The sequence below is a fragment of the Stegostoma tigrinum genome, chromosome 10 (assembly GCF_030684315.1).
Source record: "Stegostoma tigrinum isolate sSteTig4 chromosome 10, sSteTig4.hap1, whole genome shotgun sequence".
Lineage (NCBI taxonomy): Eukaryota > Metazoa > Chordata > Chondrichthyes > Orectolobiformes > Stegostomatidae > Stegostoma > Stegostoma tigrinum.
In genome coordinates, this window is record NC_081363.1 from 45576105 (window position 1) to 45597269 (window position 21165).

Consider the following 21165-nt stretch of genomic DNA (forward strand, 5'->3'; position numbering starts at 1 on the left):
TTTTCAAATGCCTTTTCCTCCTTTAAGATGTTCCTCTATGGCTGCTTTTCTTGACCAAGTTTAATGTCCACCTTCACTTGTGGTGGCAGCAATATCTGTCTCATGAGATGATGATTTGCATCATTATGGTCAACTCTGTGTTAAGCATTGCTCGGTGTGCCTCAGAAGCCCCACTGGAGCATTGCCATTTGGCATTTGCTGCAAAGGAAGAGATCAGGCTGAGAAGGTGCACAATTCACTGGCATATGTTTTCCACAGGGTGTCCTCAACCATTTGAGTATTTCATTTCTGCTCATCATATTCAATGTTCTTCCAGAGAGCAGGCCTTCAGAGGTTACAGGCATCAGTAACAGTCTCCCAGTTATTGGTGTCAATGACCGCTATCTTCATATTTCACTCTGTTTTCTTATCGCAGAGAAATGGATATCCGGGCATCTTCATTATATTGCTATCATCCATGAGAGGGTTGCAGCGAAGTCACTGCAAATGTCTTGGCTCAGCAAAAGTGCGTGCTGATGGAATTAGTGGGCTTCAGGGCCTGAATAGATGACCTTGTTAGCATCACTTCGTTCAGCTTGGTCTGAAATTCTACTTTATATGTGAAGTGCCATAAGACTTCTCGTGACATTAAAGATGCCATATGAATGCAAGTTGTTTCTGTTCTTTTTATTTCTGGCAGAGGTCTTCCTAACTCAGCTGTCCAATTATTCCATGTGACATGGTATATTAGCTGTGCTGTACACCTCTAAGTGCAGTAAACACAAATCTACTTTTGCCTCTAGGAAATTGTCCGATTCCAGTTGTCACCTCAAAATTATACTTTGTCAAAAATCTTTGGGCTAGTTCTGTGAACAGGTGATCGCAACAGGGTGTGTTAGTTAAAGAATCAGGCCAGAGTGCGACATCTTTATTTGCGAACCATGCTTCCTTTGAGTGGAACCTTCTTATTAGGAATACAGAATTAATCTTACTGTTCTAGTTTATGTTTAATTATTTGCTGATGTAGATGTGAGTTAATTGCCTTAGAACTCTGGATGTGTACCAGGGTTGATTCTCTTCATCATGCCTTTGGCCAAATCTTTACCTAGTCATTGGGAGCCTAGTATTGTTCTTGAATGGGGGCGCTGTTTTTGACTGTGGATATCATGGAATATATTATAGTACTGCATCAGCTGTTCATGTCAATACTACTTTACTTTGGTTATATTTTTCAATACAAAATCTCAGAAATTTTATGAAACAGTATCGTTTCAAGGCAAGACTTCCATTTAGAAGTCACAAATTTAGAAACCTTAGAAAAGCAGCTTTGATCAGCTTACAAAACTGCAACAACATGTTTGATAGAATTTTGATAGAATTCTCTACATGAAAATGATGTTTGAATTTGTGCATTTTGTTTACACCCTTACAACAGTCGCAAACGTCAAATAATCCTCAGGCACTTTTCATTGTTAAATTGAACAAATGTATTTTGTGATTAAAACGTGTACCTAATTTCTTTATGACATGGCACATTAGTTTCTGGTAGTGACATGCTACACAATAAAGGGATAATTCTCAAAAATTCACAATAATTGAGTAATAGTTTAACTCTACTAGCAGCATTAATACAAGTAAGCATCAGTACGTTTAGTTTTCACTGTGGTCTGCAAAGCTATCACATGAAGGAAAATGCACAAAAGAGATTATACAGAACTGGGACATTAACTGAGTGACCGACTTCCCATGGCATCGCACATCGGATCTGGAATACAGTTGTGAGCTAAAATGAGGTCCTGTGAGTGCTAGTGACTAGAACTTTCCTGAAATACAGGAGCAATGGGGGTCAAGAATTGAAGCACAGTGGATGGGGTATCAGGTTACAAAATGTTAACATTGAAAGCACTTAAGGTTGAGAGTTATGTTTTTATTCAACCAATAGAAACAGAGACACCTCTGATGTCTGTGGCAATTGTTCTTTGAATCCGGGTGCCTAGCAGCCGATCATACATGGGAGAGAAACCACAGTTTCAACTCTCATGTCAACTCTGTATTAATTTGGATTCCAAAAGGATTTGCATTGAAAAATAGCCCTAACCTCCTTTACTGTTTAATTGAGTTGAAATAGCAGTGTGGGTGTATCGACGGCATACTGACTGCAACGTTTCAAGCAGCCAACTTTTCACCTTTTTAAGGATAACTAGTGATGGACAATGAACACCTGCCTAGCCAGTGACACCATTATCCCACAGATGAATTATAAAATAACCTCTGGGGGAGTAGCTTAAAAGTGAATGCTAAAGATTCAGAAGCTTGTCTTACATTCCAGAGGGTTTTCTTCTCTAATCAAGCAGAGGTACAATTCACGATCTTTGAGCATTTCCCCAAAACCAACATTCCCCTATTGTGTTTGTACTGTCTCTGCGGATTCCCTATTTAAAACGAGCGTTGATTTGTTCAAAAAAGACAAATGGCTGCTGTCAGCACAATGCGAGGCCATGCTGAAATCACATCTACAGTGCCATAAACAGCTGAAACTGCTCCTGCCAAACTATACATGTCATCTGTAATCCTTGGAGAACTAAACATTGTTTTAAATCCAGAGGGGAAAAAAAACTTCTTCCATCACATTTGTTTTCCACAATTGCATTTAGCACAAGCAGAATACTGATTACAGAGCAAATTTTTCAGCAAGGCTCAAAATATATCCTCAGCAGGATATGTAAAAACAACTTGTATGCAACTTTTTACCCTGGAGTCAGAAATAAGATCAAGGTTGGACACAATGCCAATAATCCTCTTCCTGCATCCCTTCCTGCAGCTCTGCAGTTATCAAGCTCATCAAAGGGGAGCATGTTCTCTAGGGAACTCATCCATAAAATTCAGTAACAGCCTGAGACAGCTAATTTCAGTTAATTAGTTTCTGTCATGAAAGTACAGAAAAGCCGACCAACAGATAACTAACCATACATAACAATCTTTCTGTTCCCTGAAAAAATTAGAAATGGAAGTGAAGCCAAGATAGGGATGACTTAATTACCTTAACAGAGAGAGGTCAAAACCCAGGGGGACTTCGATTCAAAATAACCAGTAGACAGAGAGTAGGTAAAGATTCAAGTCCAAAGGGTGGTAGGGACCTGAAACCTACTGTTTGAAAAGCTGGCAGAGACAGTAATTCACACAATATTTGAAAACCTCCAGACCTAGAGCAGGAAGTTTTGGTAAAGCCATCAGTGAACTTTTACAGGCCTCCCCATCTGCCAACTCAACACCAACAATCATAACATTCTGAGCTTGATCTCTACGATTACAAGTTCTGAAGTGGAAGGTACCAGCTAAGAATAGACCAGTATGGGATTTAGGCAATAACTCAGTATTATACTTTAAAGTCGTGTATTTTTTTTGTTCGTTCACTGGTTGCTGACTGAAAGGAATGTATTGGGTTTCTGCTCATCCAACTGCTAACAATAGTCATGGAAACCCCTGGAAAACAGCACCAATGCTGTTCTTCCGACGCCATACTGCTTATGATGTCTCAATGCGTCAGAGGCTCAGCAAAAATGTACTCCCACCCAAACTCAATTGGCTATGTCCCCTTGTTCCAATTTAAATGTAGCAAACTGTTGTTTCAAGACATGCAATCTTGTTGAATACAAAGTTGCTTGCAGGCACTGCATAATTTGATTGTGCACAATTAACTCCTCTGTAGAATCCAGGATGATATAAATAAAGAAATGTAAGAGAAAGAGTAGACCTTCAATACACTAGTATTCACCATTCAAATAGATTATAGCTACATTTTACTTAAACTCGATCTGAATCATAACAATTGTCTTTTAGTTATAGAGGCATACAGCACAGACACAGACCCTTCGGCCCAACTCATTCATGTTGATCAAGTTTCCAAGACTAAACCAGTCTCACTTGCCTGCAATTTGGCCTATATCACTGAAAACCTTTCCTATCCATGCACCTATCCAAATGTCTTTTACATGTTGCAACTTTACCAGCACCAATCACCTCCTCTTGTCAGTTTATTCCACATATGAATCACACTCTGTATGAAAAAGTTGCTCCCCAGGTCCCTTTTAAATCTTTCACCTCTCACCTTAAAATTATGGCCCTAATTTTGAACTCCCCACACTAGGGAACATACCTTTGCTATTCACCTTATCTATATCCCTCACAACTTTATAAACTCCTACAATGTCCTCCTATGCTCCAGTGTAAAAAGTCTCAGCCTATCCAGATTCTTCTTGTAACTCAAACCCTTTAGTCCCGGCAACATCCTGTTAAATCTTTTCTGAACCCTCTCCAATTTAACAATAACCTTCTTATAGCAGGGTGATCAGAGCTGCACAAGTACTCCAGGAGTGGTCTCACCAATGTCCTGTACAACCACCACATGCTGTCCCAACTCTAAGTCAGCAGAGCTGCTGGACTGATACTTGAAATACAGGGTTAAACAGATTAGAGAGAGTGAAACATATGGCTCAAGTAGGCATTGAGATCAGGATTTTCAATTTATCGGACACTGGCACCATTACCGCAGAAAAAAGGAGCTATTCCATTGGGATGGGTTCCATGCAATCTTCCAGAACATTGTTCCCAGCCGAAATTGTATAACAGAGGGTGTGCAAAGTGGGGGTGGGAGGTAATTGACTTAATGTTTAGAAACCTAAAGACAAAAGTTGACACAATACAGTGGTGAAGTGATTTGGGTGAAATGAAACAGAGTGGGAGAGGGAAAGACAGAGGGGCAAATTTTCACATGCTGTAGCAGGCCAATCCTCACACTTTGATAGTTGGTATGAAGATCTGAGATAGCCCTGTGTTACAGGGCATGAAAAAGTCATGGCTGCTGTCAGGAAAGAAGACACACACCTGGATGAAGCTTCCATTTTGTGCTGGCAGTTGGACATGGAGAGAGTGTGGGTGTCCTTCCTGTTGATGGATCAAACTGGCTGGTCACTAGTTGCCACGGTGGCCACCAGCTAAGTGGCGTGCAGCTATTTTTGAAATGCCACTAGGTCAATAGCTGATCCTAGGAAGCTCTGAAAAGCAACAAGGTCCAACCACCCTTTGTGTTGGTTAATCAATAAAGCAGAGACTAAAAGCTAAAGATGGCATTCATAAGTTGGCAAAGTGAAACTAGTAGTTTGCTCCAAGGAGGAACACTGGAGCCTCCACTGTTTACAAACTATATTAGTAATTCAGACTGAGTGTAAAGCGTCTACGTTTGATGATGATACAAAGCTATATGGGATTATAAACTGTAGGGAGGCTCAAGTGACTGCAAAGGAATAAAAGGTGGGGTTTTCAATTGCTCATAGGTGTTAGAAGAGGAGCAGAAGAAGTATCGCAAATCCTCCAAGACACATTCAAATTTTGAATTTCAGAACAGGGGCAAGTGATGAATCCATTTACCTAAAAGTAATGTCCTGTTAGCCTCCTTGAAAAGCTTGTTAAATGAACCATGCAGGGCAAGATGATGACTTTCAATTTGCCAAACTTTAGTAGCTTGATGGTAATGCAGGCCAAGAGGCCAGGTTCAATGCAGGTAGGAATTTATAAAAAACTTGAAATTAGTAAAATTTGAATACATTGAGGACTATGTTGTGGATTCTGTTTATTATCTTTAGTTTGAATGTTTGGCCACTATTATGCACTGAAAGATTGCTGGCCCTCTTTGATACTGCCACCTTTCTTTAGCAAGGCATTGGCTGGTCCCATCATTGCTACTATCTCTCTGTTCATGCTCTACAGACAGCTCCCACATCCTAGCAATATCCAATTACAGCACTTATATTTGAAGATTGATTTGCATAAGGATGCAGCTCCAGCATAGGTTTGTGAACCAGAAATGTTAGCTGACCAAAATTATAAAGTAAGCCAGTTAAGTAGATGGATAATAATATAAGAGACACGGTTTAACATGGGAAGTGTGAAGTTTAGTATTAAGAACAGCAAAGAAGAACATTCTTTGAAAAGTACAGAACATGTAACTGTTGATGTTCAGAGTGAATTGGCTTTATTTGTTCAAAGAAAACAGAAAGGTAACATGCCGGTATAGCCAACACTCATGTTCATTTATTGCAAAGAGTGAAGTACAAGAATAAGAACAAGTCTGGCAACAATTGTGCAGACCACTGCAGGAGTACAGTAACTGTTTTGGTCTCCATTTTAAAAAGAAAAATACATATGCATTGGAGCCAGTACAGCTAAGATTCACTAGATTGGCTCCTGGTGTGAGATGGTTTTCCCATAATAAGATGATGAATAAGATGATGAATAAGTTAGGCCTACACTTGAGTTTATAAGAATGAGAGGTTAAATTTAGAAAATTCTGAAGGGACTTAGCAAGTTAGTGAGAAATTGTTTCACTCGATTGGGGAATCTAAAACTTGGGGGCTTATCCCAGGATAAAGGGACAGTGATGAAGAAAATCTTCTTGACTGAAAGGGTTGCAGATTTTTGGAATTTGCCAAAAGCCAGACAGATGTGGATGCTCCATCACTGAGCTGAAGTTTATGACCCATCCTCTTTTACCTCCTCCAACTCTATTTTGATTTAGTCCCTTCCTGCTCTCCCTACACCTCTCCTCAACTTTATGGTTTGCATTGCCCAGAATAGGCTTTGTGGTAAATACTTAATTGGATACTCAGGGTGGAGGGTGGTGGAAAAAATGTCAGTGATTTTGGAGGACAGTGCTCAGCTTTGTGTGATAACAGTTCCAGGTAGAAAAAAGGAAAAGACTCATCCTCCATCAATGATAAGGAGTCTCAATGCTTAAGAATGCTACAGGATTGTAACTTGGTTATTGCTTTGGTAATTTCATTTGCTTCTACTATTACTGAAGCGTGTTTAGTGTAGTATGATGTACAGTGTTTTTTTAAAAAAAATGTAATTTCACTGTGATTTTTGTTCCATGTTCCTCACAGTTAACAATGTTTAACTGTGGTTATTTTTCAATTCTGGGGAATTAGCAATTGTAGGTGAGAAAGAAAACTCCTTCCATTCCAGTCTCTGCACCAATGTTAATTGTAAACCTGAAACTCTAAATCAGATCATGGGCTCCATCTCTGTTCAGGATGTAAACACTCCCTTAATTTGACATATCCACTATATAATTGCAGTTTAACAAGACTTTTTTCTTCTTGCTTTGCATAAACACTGTTGGATCCAATCAAACATTAATTACTTTGTCCATTAGTGCATTCTATCAGAATCATGCATATACAGTACCATAAAGCTAGGAGGTTCTTTGGGATAAGAATGTACATTTAAAATACAAAAGTCATTTAGTGTTTAATGCTTACAAGCACATTCACAAAATAAATGGACAATTTAAAAATACTTACGAACACATGTATTTCCATTCTCTAGAATTTTATAACCATGCTGGCAGTCACACCCATACGATCCAGCAACATTGATACAAACAGTATGTTCACCACATTCATGGGTGCTACTATCAGCACACTCATCGATATCTGAGGAAAATGATAATCTTGTTCTATTAATTACATAAACATTCCAATGAATAGTATCCTTCTAGAACAAGAGTGTTTTCTAATTAGCAATGAACTAGTTAAAATTCTGAAGTTGTTTTTCCCACCCCATTCCAGGTGTCAGGCATTCCATGTTAAAATAATGTTAAAGCTACTAAGTAGAAGAGATAGTTGGTGGTGAATGTATAAAGAAAAACTGAGTGGTTGTCCCACCTGGACAACAGGAAGCACTTCAGTTCATCTTTCAGAATTTGCAAAGAAAATTGATGGTCTTCCCCTACCCCTGAATAACTTGTTGGGCTAAGAGATGGAGATCACCAGCACACTGCATTTTCACTGCAACAGGAAGGTACATGCCTTAAATTGTTTAAAATCACATTAAGTTGATATCAATTCATACACAGTCATCAACTCATTCATACATAGAGGTAATCCAAATGATAACCTACAGACTAGATTACTGGATCGCATTTACAGAAAATAATGATTGTTTATTATACCAACCCTTCCAGTCAACACCTTGGTAAATGTTGGCACATGCCACTGTTCCTTCAATGTTTTTGATAAACATCCTGGAACTTCTAAATTTACAACTGGAGGAGCGCCATCAGCACAAGGAGACAGACAGACCAAGACTATCTTCACTGAGTAGTTCAAAAGATTTTAGATTGGATTTACTCAAATAACTGTTTATTTTCCTTAAGTAAATGATAAATCTTAACTGTCCCTTATTTCCATTCATGAATACACGATGTACTGAATCAGAGAGGAGCAGAGGGTTTCCTGCAGTTGGAGCTGTGCCTTACCAAACTGAAACTTGGTGGAGATTCATACATTTCTCAAGGAATCAGTGAATGGTTTAATCACCACTTCTGGTGAATGGGCTATAAATACAGCTGTACAGAGAATAGTGATTAGGATGCTCAGGCATGTCTGTCTAGACAGTTTAGCTAGCACGGCAGCAGCTGTTTATGTGGGACTTTATCAAAGGGTTGCCTCCAGTCCAAATACAGCACATCATAATGACTTCCCACATTCATCTGGAACACCAGTACCTCAATGTTAAGACAGCTACCAGATAGAACCTTCCCCTGCTGAGATCCTGTCAGCTATCATTTGTTTAGCACTTGGAGAGATATAATTCTCTGTAGTTATCCAGAATTATTTTATTAACCTATATGAAAAAAAATTGTCTAGTTTGTAATCCAATGAGACAACCATACAACAGATTTACAATTGTGTTTGTATCATAGGAGAGATAGAAGCCAATCTAAAATACATGTGAATTGGACAATGACCAGCTGTAGAAATGGCAACATGTGTAAAGTTGATCATTTTGGGAAAGTGGCCAGTTAATTATAAAAGTTTGTTTGTTTCTGCTGTTGGAGCTTCATGCTATGTTGTGCAATCTGGCAGTCAGTTACATCAGGAATGCAGCAGTTATACGGTCATACAACATGGAAACAGACCCTTCGGTCCAACCAGTCCATGCTGAACATAATCCCAAACTGAACTAGTTGCATTTGCCTGCTTCTGGCCCATGTCTCTCCAAACCTTTGGCTCGTATGTCGATCCAAATGTCTTTTGGATGTTGTAATTGTACCCGCATCCACCACTATCAGGAAGTTCAGTCCGCACACGAAATACCCTCTAAAACTTTTGGCCCTCATATCTTTTTAAAATCTCTCCTCGCGCCTTAAAAATGTGACCCCCTAGTCTTGAAATTACACATTTTTAGGGAAAAAGACCATTAACTCGATCTATACCTCTTATTTTATAAACCTCCATCAGGTCACCTCTCAACCTGCAATGATCCAGTGCAAAAAGACTCAGCCTATCCAGCCTTTCCTTAGAACTCAAACCCTCCCTATCCCGCAACATCCTGGTAAATCTCTTCTGAACCCTCTCCAGCTTGATAATATCCTTCCTATAACTGGGCAATCAGAACTGAACACAGTATTCCAGGAGAGATCTCAAAAATGTCCTGTACAATCTCAACATAACATTCCAACTCCTATACTCCAAAAGGACTGAGCAATGAAGGCAAGCATGCCAAACACCTTTAATAGTCCTGTCTATATGTGACACAAACTTCAAAGAATTATGTACCGGCACCCCTCAGTCCTGCTGTTCTACAACACCACACAAGGCCCTACCATTAATTATATAAGCCCTACCCTTTTTGTTGTACCAAAATCCAATACCCCATTTATCCACATTGAATTCCATCTGCCATTTTTCAGCTCATTGACCTATTTGATCAAGATCCCTTTGTAAGCTCATAAAAATTTATTCACAGTCTACAATGGCATTGATTTTGGTGTCATCGTTAAACTTATTAACCATGCCTTCCATGTTCTCATCCAAATTATTTATATAAATGGCAAACAAGAGGATCCAGAACTGATCCTTTGGAATACCGCTGGTCACAGATGGATTCCAACTAAGTCTTCTACTGGAAGGTGCTATTGGCATACAGATTCAGTGTAATTTTTGTTTGGAAAATCTTCAATACTTTACACACTTGTCTTCAGCTTCTTGTATATTGCTGTACAGAAGAAGTATAGGATGATTATAAAATTGCTCTTATTGTTCTATCCAAGTATACATTAGAATCACGGTATTTGTAAAAAGCTATATAGTTGTTCAATACAAGTGATCTATAAAAGTTTCAATAAAACCACAGTTTTTCTGCAGTGGAAGCAGAGTGGAGCAAATCCTTTGCAAGTGATAGATCAAGTGTTGCCAATAAGTTTTTGTTCTTTGCAGGTGGGCCTCTGCATTGTAGTGAGAATAAAGATTGAGAGGGAATGAGGTAGTAAGCATGAGTAAAGTGCCAGGTCAGTAGTTACAACTGCATTCTCCCTGTTGATCTAAAATCGAGTCTGTCCTTGAACCAGTCCTCACTGCAATGAATTCATTGCAAGTTACACTTAGAAGAATGGGGACCCAGAAACAAGCAAACAGCAGAGTTTCAGCCAACACTAGACTCCTTCCAGGGCCAGGATGCTATGTGAGAAGGGCCATCTCTGCCATATTAACCTGTCAAGGGAAGGGAACTGTATCTTTACTCCAAGCTATTGAGCATGTGTGAAAGGAGCTATATCATAGTTGTGACATCACACCGAGCTTGAGCCTTTGTCTGTGAGGTTCCAGATAAGATGAACTCTGATTGTCTTTGACAAGTAAGTACTTATGTTCAATAAAGCTTGAACACAAGAGCAGAGGTCTCATTTTACTAGGCAGTGGCATTGGTGAGTAGACCAAAGTAGAGGTCTTGATAAACATTGAAGTTAAGCTCGTAAATGTTACGGTGTCAAAGAAGAAACAGTAAGGACAGCCCGATGGTCTGAAGGTGATTGGCGGGGTGTAGGGAAGGGATGTGAGAGACAATACTGGAAGTGAAGATCAGTTGTGGGGGAGCTGAGTGAGTCACACTTTTTAAGGCTTATCTAGGCACAGAACCATAAACAAGAATGCACACACAGGAGAAGACCCATGCAGAGTACGCAGTAAGCAACAGGGTGAAATCTGTCACCCGCAGTGAGAGAAGTATTACAGAAATTTAAAGGGAAAAGGATGTGATCCAGGCCATAAAGAGAACCTGTTTAATAGAGAGTCAGGAGTGCAAAATGGGAGACCAGGGAATGGCTGCAGCAGCAACACAAAATTAAACACACACAGCAGGGAGTGCAAACAGGCAGGATGGCTATTACCTGGGAGATGGACAGGATTACAGCAAAAATACAACTCCCCTGACAATACGGATTCACAAGATGAATGCTGCTATGTAAAGTCGCAGATAATCAGCAGGAAAACACTAGGTTTTAAAAATTGGATATATCAGAGCAGATGTATCAAACCGTTTGAATTCCACTTCATGACTGAGGCCAAGTAGTGTTAAGTGTCTTCTAATCAGTTTTGGCATCCACGAATTTCTACGGTCAGTGTCACAGGCCACTTGCATGCTACACATCACTACAATGGAACAAAGGTTACAGAGTTCTTGTAAGTAATTCTTAATTATTATGATTTTTTTAGGAAGCAGACCAGCTTGTACTGATTTAAACAAACGAACAAAAAATAAAATTAAGCTGGCAGATAGTGAAGAGGTGGAATTCAATTCAATGCCCTATGGATTGCTGGTCTGCTGTGTAGAGCCCTAGGAGAGACACTATGATGTTTGTCTTTTTAACTTTGCTTCTTGTTTGTCTGACCTATGATTACACTGTGTACAGCTGTAATGCAACTTCTTTTCTTCACTTCTCTGTTCTGTAACTAGGGCCTAGGTATTCTGTACCCAAGACGGCACCATATCTTGTGACATTAGTTACAATGTAACTAATCTTGTAACTGAAAAAGCTGTACCTAGGTACCTTTGTATCGAAGGTGTTACTATAAGTGGCAACTTATAAACTTTTCACTACTGATTTGAGTACGTGGCAATAAAACCAATTCATTCAACATTCTCTCCACTGCAAAAAACATTCCTGCCCAAGCATTGCAAGATGTTGGAGCAGACCCTCCATTTCTCTTCAAGCAGCAGGCAAGCATTGTTGGTAAAGAAGGCTGCAAGGCAGTTGAGACCAATGACCAGAGGGATTTCTGGACAATGGGTTTGCTTTTTCATCATACAGTTACAGAGAAGGAAACCACTATTCAAGTTATTCATTTACTAGATTCTGAGACTTCTGATCTTCCTATAGTATTGAATTCGGATGATATTGTTCCTAAAAACCCAGCCATTTCTTATGGAGAATCAAACCTTTGAGGAGGACAAAAAAGTAAAATGTCTAATGATTAAACAAATCTGACAAGATGATGGTGCAGCAATAGCAGCTTAAGCTACAATTAGAAGAAAAACAGGTTCCTCCCTGAGTAGATAGCCAGATCACAGCTACAAGAAAGTAGCCGTATGTGAATTCAACCACTAAATGATTAAACGAGGTTTCAAAAGATTCCTATGGCCAGGAAAGTCATCATGGAATCTGAGACACCTAGGATTACGGAGATAAAGACAAATTTTAAATCATAAAAAGGAAGAAATCAGAGCTTCAAAACAAATTCACAACCATTCAAGTTTTTGGCAGCGACAACAAAGTGTGGGGCTGGATGAACACAGCAGGCCAAGCAGCATCTTAGGAGCAGGAAAGCTGCCATTTCAGGCCTAGACCGGTCTAGGCCCAAAACGTCAGCTTTCCTGCTCCCAAGATGCTGCTTGGCCTGCTGTGTTCATCTAGCTCTACACCTTGTTATCTCGGGTTCTCCAGCATCTGCAGTTCCTATTATCTCTGATACAAGTTTTTGGCAGGGCGGGCAGTGTCATACCTGCACCGGCAGAAGCCAATCACATGCAACACAATCTTTGCAAAATGTACAGACCCCCTGAAGAAGAAACAATTCCAGTAGCTAATAAAAAGCGATCCATGGAGGAAGGGGGTGGGGGATGGTGAAAGAGATCTTTAAGTCCAAAGTGAATCAATGTGCAGAAATTGTTGATGTACACAGGCAGCAGCTAAAGACCGCAACAGAAACTCATCAGCAAAACGCAAAACACCAATCGAGATTCTTACCGCCAAAATCTACAAGACCAAGCTCTGAAAGAGACAGAATGTATTCACGAAGCTTATTTGAGCATCAGAGCAAAATTGAGCAGATCAGAACTTGACAAGAATCAGCCAGTCTAAATGTCTCATCCAGACTACCAGGTTAAAAACCCAGCTGTTAGCTATCAAACAATATTAACTAGCTCGACAGGCTGAAAAAGAAAAACTTGCAAAAAGAAAATTAAAAATTTCACACTCACAAGCAGTGTTCTCATCCAGCTGACACTACAGAGATATGGAGGGGGGAAAGAAAGTACAGAAACATTCAAAAGACCATGGTGAAGAATTACCTGATGAAAACTTTCTGCTTGAATTACTGGATGATAATCTAACCTTTCTTAATAAAAACCTGCAAGAGGTTTCCTTGTTAATTTCAGGGATTACCTATACAAAGGGGTCAGTTTAAGTCAGTCTGCATATCAGTGTACCATGCACAAATTTCACTTGATCCTGCTCCAACAGTCTGTTCTGTTCTCTATACCCTACTTTCTCAGGGAGTCCTCCATGAGTCAAAGGGGATGTTGCATTTTTTCCTGGAGACTTTATGGACATCCTTGAAGCACTTTATTAACTACTTACCAAGAAGTTCAGAGGAGAGACTTATTTTGGAATTGAGTCCTCAAGAGGACCTCAGAGGAGGTTTACCAGGATGCTGCCTGGACTGGAGGGCTTATCTTATGAAGAGAGGTTGACTGAGCTCGGTCTCTTTTCATTGGAGAAAAGGAGGAGGAGAGGGGACCTAATTGAGGTATACAAGATAATGAGAGGCATAGATAGAGTCGATAGCCAGAGACTATTTCCCAGGGCAGAAATGGCTAGCACGAGGGGTCATAGTTTTAAGCTGGTTGGTGGAAAGTATAGAGGGGATGTCAGAGGCAGGTTCTTTACGCAGAGAGTTGTGAGAACATGGAATGCGTTGCCAGCAGCAGTTGTGGAAGCAAGGTCATTGGGGTCATTTAAGAGACTGCTGGACATGCATATGGTCACAGAAATTTGAGGGTGCATCCATGAGGATCAATGGTCGGCACAACATTGTGGGCTGAAGGGCCTGTTCTGTGCTGTACTGTTCTATGTTCTATGTTCTATGTTCTATGTTATTTCCTGCATCATGAGGTACAGGCAATATTGAACAACTACAGAAGAAGAATTTTCTATCCTCAAAGTATTGGAGAAATCTTCCCTCCCTCACCTCCAGTAATGTTTTCAAAAATGCCTTCCATTCTTCTTATGACATTATTCCTAGTCTAGAGCGAGAGAGAGCGAGCTCACCGCCTCATCTTCCTTCAAGAGGTTGTGCTCATTAGAATTTCCTCCTTCAAAATGTCCTCAATTGGTCTTCACTGCTGCTACTCTCATGACTTTGTGATTGTCACAGCCCAAGGACTAGCAATCACCAGAAGCTGTCATTCCTTTAAACAATGTTAGTTCTCCAACTTACACAAGAGTTCAAACATCCGACATGTTCTCTAAGAAAACAGGAAACATTGTTGGAGATTAGTTCCTCAAACAATAGAGAGTTGTTGGGCGAGAAAGTGGAGTAAAAGAGTTAAATATTTCTGGTTGAATATTGGTAAAAATGGATACCATTAAATAAAAGAAAACTTAGGAGATACAGACTAAGTACAGCTACTGAAACTGTAAAAAAGAGGTACAATATCATAGTGATATTAGATCACATGGAACTGGAGCTTGGGTCTGTTGGTTCCAGATAAATGGAGCCATTGCTGGGACTACTTTTCTGGCTAAGTTATGCTCAGTTGTAAGTGGTCACTTTCAATAAAGCCTGTTGCAGTTAATTCACAAGAATGCAAATCTCACATTACTAGACACGGACACCCACAAGAGCAACCATATTTAAATATTAACTGATTTGATTAGATACTTTTGACTCTTCTTTGCAACAGTCTTTGTTAGGCTCCATGACATTCTCTCTGCTGAAGCCACTTCTTCAGGAATCACTAATATCTGAACCTATTCGGAGAAGAAAGCTACACAGATCAAGGCAAGCTACAACAGTGCATGCTAAACATTCAGGCAAGCATTACACAGTTGTTCCATCCATGCAATGAAAGCACTCTTAAGGTTTTTCTTATTCTCTGTTATTTCTATTGAAGCACTTACGTCGTAGTACTGCTCACTGGAGGAGTCATGATGTCTGATGACAATGGTTTCACTTAACGAAAAAAATGCACATCATAAAACAATCCCTTCACATAATTGTCAAAACAGGTCAGAGAAGCTGGAACTCCTGTGGATGAAAGCTTCATAACAACCTCCAGTAAATTTGACATTTATGTAGAGGAATTAATGGGGCTTTGGTTCTACACAATCTGGAAAGCAACAATGATTTTATTCCACTCTGGTGCAGAGAATCCAGAGGTAACAGGCAGTCCAGTGGTGGACACACACCCTGCTTCAGGATTCTGTAGGTGATTCAAGAGGTGAGAGTGTGATAAATCGGTTTTTCAGCCTTCTGCTGTTTGTGCTTGGCTTCCACCTGGACCTGTTAGAGAGGTTCAAAATGACTGGTAACTTCAAGGATAACTCTTCTCCAGTTTGATTGGTTTTAGTCAAAAGATTTCCAGGAGTCAATGGGGATGTTGCATTTTTTCCTGCAAACTTTGTGGTCATCCTTGAAGCATTTTCTCTGCTTCTCAGTTAACTAATTGCCAAGAGGTTCAGAGGAGAGAAAGAGAGAGAACTTAATTCAGAAGTTTTAGACCAGCTATGTGGACAATGTTGGTTGCCCAACACAGCTGAGTGATCATAATTGATGCCTTAATGCTGGGGATATTTGATTAGATTCCCTACAGTGTGGAAACAGGCCCTTCGGCCCAACAAGTCCACACTGCCCCTTGAAGCATCCCACCCAGAACCATCCCTCTATAACCCACACACCCCTGAACACTATGAGAAATTTAGCACGGCTGATCCACCTAGCGTGCACATCTTTAGACAGTGGGAGGAAACCTGAGCACCCAGAAGAAACCCACGCAGACACGGGGAGAATGTGCAAACTCTGCACAGGCAGTTGCCCGAGGCTGGACATGAATCTGGGTCCCTGGCACTGTGAGGCTGCAGTGCTAACCACTGAGACACCATGCCGCCCAGCCCATGAAACAACACAGTTACTTACTAGCACTGTCATCAGATTTGCAGGATTTTGAAGATGCAGTAATAATATTTCCTCGGGAATTTGAAATGCTTGTTGTACTTCTATCTCTGATGCATACAGAAAGGCAGGTAACATGTTTCCCTGTTGTCTATGAACCTGGAGCTGGGTTTGAGATCTTCATTATTAAACACTGTTCCTCAGATGACTAAAGGCTGCACTAATGCACTTTTGGGTGATGTAGATTTTCATGATTGATGTCTGTCCTGAATGACAGGTGCCTCCCAAGGTATAAAAATTGGTTTACGTTGTCCTGTGGCTCACCATTGATCTTTTGAATGTGGAGAGCAGGCTAAAAATAAAGAGGGCTGTTAGCTTCCAGATGTTTAACCAAAAGCCCATTTGCTTATATACCTTCACAAATGTGCTCAGTGGTTTGAACATCAGCTGTGAAATGTATGCATGCACAAACATCATGCTACACTTAGCGCTCTCGGTTCTGCATTAGCAATGACAGATTTTGTTTTAAAACGTCTCTTGCTCATCTTGTATGGATGTCCCAGTCCAGTGAGAAGTTTCATGGATACGAGAGAAGGTGATGCAGTGAAAAAGATAGAGATGAGCACTGGTGTAATGACAGAGCCTTACGGGACTCTGGTTCAAACATTTATTGGCTATGGTAAGTTGATTTGTGAGAATGCATATTGTCTTGCAGTAGACAAACTGCAGTAATGAATTTCTGTGAACAGCCAAATTTGGCAAGAAAGTTCCATAATCCCTCTCAGAAAGTCAAAGCCTTTTGTAAGGTCAAAGAAGATCATTTATAATGATTGTTGTTGCTGACTGCACCATTTGTTTTGGACTTTACTTACTGTTAGGGTCACATCCATTGTGCCTCTTGATGGACAGGATCCACACTGCAACTCTAAGATCTCTTCACTGACTGGGGGTGGTGAAAGGGGACAAGTTCTTGCAATGACCGTCAGTGTTGCAGACTGCAAAAAGACCTCTCTGCTGCTATCGTAAATCAGTTTTATCATCTTTCTTGAAGATAATCATAATGACAGAATCTGAAGTCTGTTGGCAGCCTCCACCTCTAGATGTGGGACAAGAGGTCATGCATTCATACAAGAGTGCTTCTCATCCATTTCAGTATTTCAGCAGAGATTCAGTCTGCACTGATGACCTTGTTAGTACACAGCTTTTGGATGGCCATGTCAGGCTGAGGTTCTGGTAAGATGGCAATTCTGTTGTGGGAAGTGGTCAAGGGCAGCCATATGGAGGACTGAGTTTCACTTTGAGGATCTCCTCAACTGCTCCTTCCTGAGAGAGATGAGCACCTCATTGTTCATGATGATGAGTGACACTGTTCTAGATGCTCAGTGCAGTAGGTCCCAGGGTGGTTGGGCTGTAGATGGTCCTTGACTGAAATGAAGAATTCACACAAATCATGGTTGATCAGTGGGTTGCTGGAATTCCTATCCTCTGTCTGTTCTTTAGGTCACAGGTTCTTTATTAGATGAGAGTCTTAAAGAAAGCAAGCAGCTCCACAGTGAAATTAAGGTTTTGGCGGTGATTCCAATTCACAAATGCCTTATGCTTGCAATTCAGTAGCTCCTGGATCCTTTAATCATTCTCACTGAACCAGTCTTGATACTTCATGAAAGCCTAGAATCTCTTCACAGGAGGTGTTTATGATGGATTCAAGAGTCATTAACCATCGCCAGTTTGGATGTGAGGCACTGACTCATTACACATGATCTGAACATTCAGTAAGATGACACTGTTCCTATTCTGAAGGTTCAGTGGACCTGATGCAGGTGGTAGCAATGCTAGATAGATGCCATCTCTCGCAGCCCGATATTGGTGATACTTGCAACTGGATGATTCTACAGCGATCTTCCTGATATCGTGCCAAATAGTTTGAATACTCCAGCTCCACTAAAAATTATGTTAGGTTTCTGACAAATCCCTGGCTGACTATACAGGTTCCACATGGCTGCTTGGAATGAACCAATGGTATAGAAATTTTATAGTGGTGAAGTTTTCCAGCTACAGCCACAGCTGCTCAGCAGATGATCTTGGCTAAAGGTCTTCATTGCAAAAGCTGGCATCGTTCTCCCATTGAGTTTTTCCGCCGCCTTCGCCTCCACGCCTACTTCTTCAACCGGGAACCTACCCCTGCCCCCACTGACCCCTTCTCCCGCTTCCAACACAAGTCCTCCTCCTGGACAACACCCCCAGGCCTCCTACCTTCCCTCGACCTCTTCATCTCCAACTGCCGTGGAGACATTAACCGCCTCAACCTCTCCACCCCTCTCACACACTCCAACCTCTCCCCCGCAGAAGGGGCAGCCCTCCGCTCCCTCCGCTCCAACCCCAACCTCACCATCAAACCCGCAGACAAGGGTGGAGCAGTGGTAGTATGGCGCACTGACCTCTACATCGCCGAGGCCAAACGCCAACTCTCCGACACCACCTCCTACCGCCCCCTCGATCATGACCCCACACCCGAGCACCAAACCATCATCTCCAACACCATTCATGACCTCATCACCTCAGGGGGCCTCCCACCCACAGCCTCCAACCTCATTGTTCCCCAACCCCACACGGCCCGTTTCTATCTCCTTCCCAAAATCCACAAACCTGCCTGCCCTGGTCGACCCATTGTCTCAGCCTGTTCCTGCCCCACCGAACTCATCTCCACCTATCTGGACTCCATTTTCTCCCCTTTGGTCCAGGAACTCCCCACCTACGTCCGTGACACCACCCACGCCCTCCACCTCCTCCAGGACTTCCAATTCCCTGGCCCCCAACACCTCATTTTCACCATGGACGTCCAGTCCCTACACACCTGTATTCCGCATGCAGATGTCCTCAAGGCCCTCCGCCTCTTCCTGTCCTGCAGGCCTGACCAGTCCCCCTCCACCGACATCCTCATCCGCCTAGCCGAACTCGTCCTCATCCTCAACAGCTTCTTTCAATTCCTCCTACTTCCTACAGACAAAGGGGGTGGCCATGGGCACCTGCATGGGCCCCAGTCATGCCTGTCTCTTTGTAGGTTATGTGGAACAGTCCCTCTTCCGCACCTACACAGGCCTCAAACCCCACCTCTTCCTCCGTTACATTGATGACTGTATCGGCGCCGCCTCTTGCTCCCCAGAGGAGCTCGAACAGTTCATCCACTTCACCAACACCTTCCACCCCAACCTTCAGTTCACCTGGGCCATCTCCAGCACATCCCTCACCTTCCTGGACCTCTCAGTCTCCATCGCAGGCAACCAGCTTGTAACTGATGTCCATTTCAAGCCCACCGACTCCCACAGCTACCTAGAATCCACTCCCCCTCCCATTCTTTAGATGACATGTCCATCATGGGCCTCCCGCAATGCCACAATGATGCCACCTGAAGGTTGCAGGAACAGCAACTCATATTCCACTTGGGAACCCTGCAGCCCAATGGCATCAATGTGGACTTCACCAGCTTCAAAATCTCCCCTTCCCACACCGCATCCCAAAACCAGCCCAGTTCGTCCCCACCCCCCCCCCCCCCACTGCACCACACAACCAGCCCAGCTCTTCCCCTCCACCCACTGCATCCCAAAACCAGTCCAACTGTCTCTGCCTCCCTAACCTGTTCTTCCTCTCACCCATCCCTTCCTCCCACCCCAAGCCGCACCTCCATCTCGTACCTACTAACCTCATCCCACCTCCTTGACCTGTCCGTCTTCCCTGGACTGACCTATCCCCTCCCTACCTCCCCACCTATACTCTCCTCTCCACCTATCTTTTCTCTCCATCTTCGGTCCACCTCCCCCTCTCTCCCTATTTATTCCAGAACCCTCACCCCATCCCCCTCTCTGATGAAGGGTCTAGGCCTAAAACATCAGCTTTTGTGCTCCTGAGATGCTGCTGGGCCTGCTGTGTTCATCCAGCCTCACATTTTATTACCATCATTCTCCCATTGCTTTTGTTTCAATAAACAATACTTTCACGCAAAGATCCCCACTGCTATCTTGGTCAGATTACCAAGAACTGTCAACTCTTTGACAGAGCCCGTTGTGCTTTATCCTCCTCAAATACAGCTTCACTTTTATTATGCTGACTTGCAATTTTCTTCTATTGGTGATAAACCATTCCTTGTATAAGCCCCAGTGCTGTCAGAGTAAGATGGGGTCTGTACAGGGGCACTGCAAAACTCAAAACTACCCCAAACAGCGTCTCCAAATATAGCAACCATTGTTCAAAACCTCTCAAGGCTGTGATCTACAATTCTTACCAATTCAAGCAACAGAAGCACCTCATTTCTTACATTGTCCTTAGCTCCTGGTCCATATGCAATACAAATTTGCATATACAATGAACTTCAGGCAATCTTAGTCTAGACATTGGCCTAATAGAAACAGAATCTACCTTCAGTTGCAGATTTGGCAGGGAAGTTCAATGCTTGCATTTCTAAAATGCTGGGAAGTGTTTGGAAATTTAAGTTACATGTAAAGAAAATCTTGCCATGTCAGTTTGAAACTACCATATTGCTTTACTGCTATATTCCAGGTAATAATTTCATGATCATTTATAAAAGGATGAATTTTAAAGTTGTAACACGACAAGTTGTGTCCGTGAATACCATGTAAAAGTGGATTTAAATCTACATTATGTCAAAAAGAATCAGAACGTAAATACAACTTGCTCAGGTTTGGTTAAGAAAATTCCAGTCAGAATGAGAGCAATTAAAGTATGTAAAACAAAGACCAGGCAGGACTGTCCAGTACTAACAACTCATTTATTCTCTTCACCCACCTGAGCAAAACTTGCCATCTCCTTCGTAGCCAGGAGCACACTTGCAGATGTGTTCACGTTCGTTTATTGGAAAACATTGTGCTCTTGGATCACAAGTGTGGCTTCCATTCTGACATGGATTTACTGTTTCAGGCCTTGAATGAGCTGTAGAAAAAAA

The 21165-nt window shown here is 41.8% G+C and overlaps 1 protein-coding gene across 2 annotated transcripts in view; it reads right to left on the bottom strand.

Annotated features, from left to right (window-relative positions):
• Positions 1–21165, bottom strand: part of nid2a (nidogen 2a (osteonidogen)) — a 102981-nt gene that overhangs the window by 70532 nt on the left and 11284 nt on the right. For both annotated transcript variants that reach the window (XM_048538334.2, XM_048538333.2), the window contains exons 9-10: positions 21009–21152; positions 7341–7472 (exon numbers count right to left, since the gene is read on the bottom strand). In XM_048538334.2, coding sequence (XP_048394291.2) covers positions 7341–7472; positions 21009–21152 — 276 coding nt within the window. The remainder of the gene's footprint in view (positions 1–7340; positions 7473–21008; positions 21153–21165) is intronic.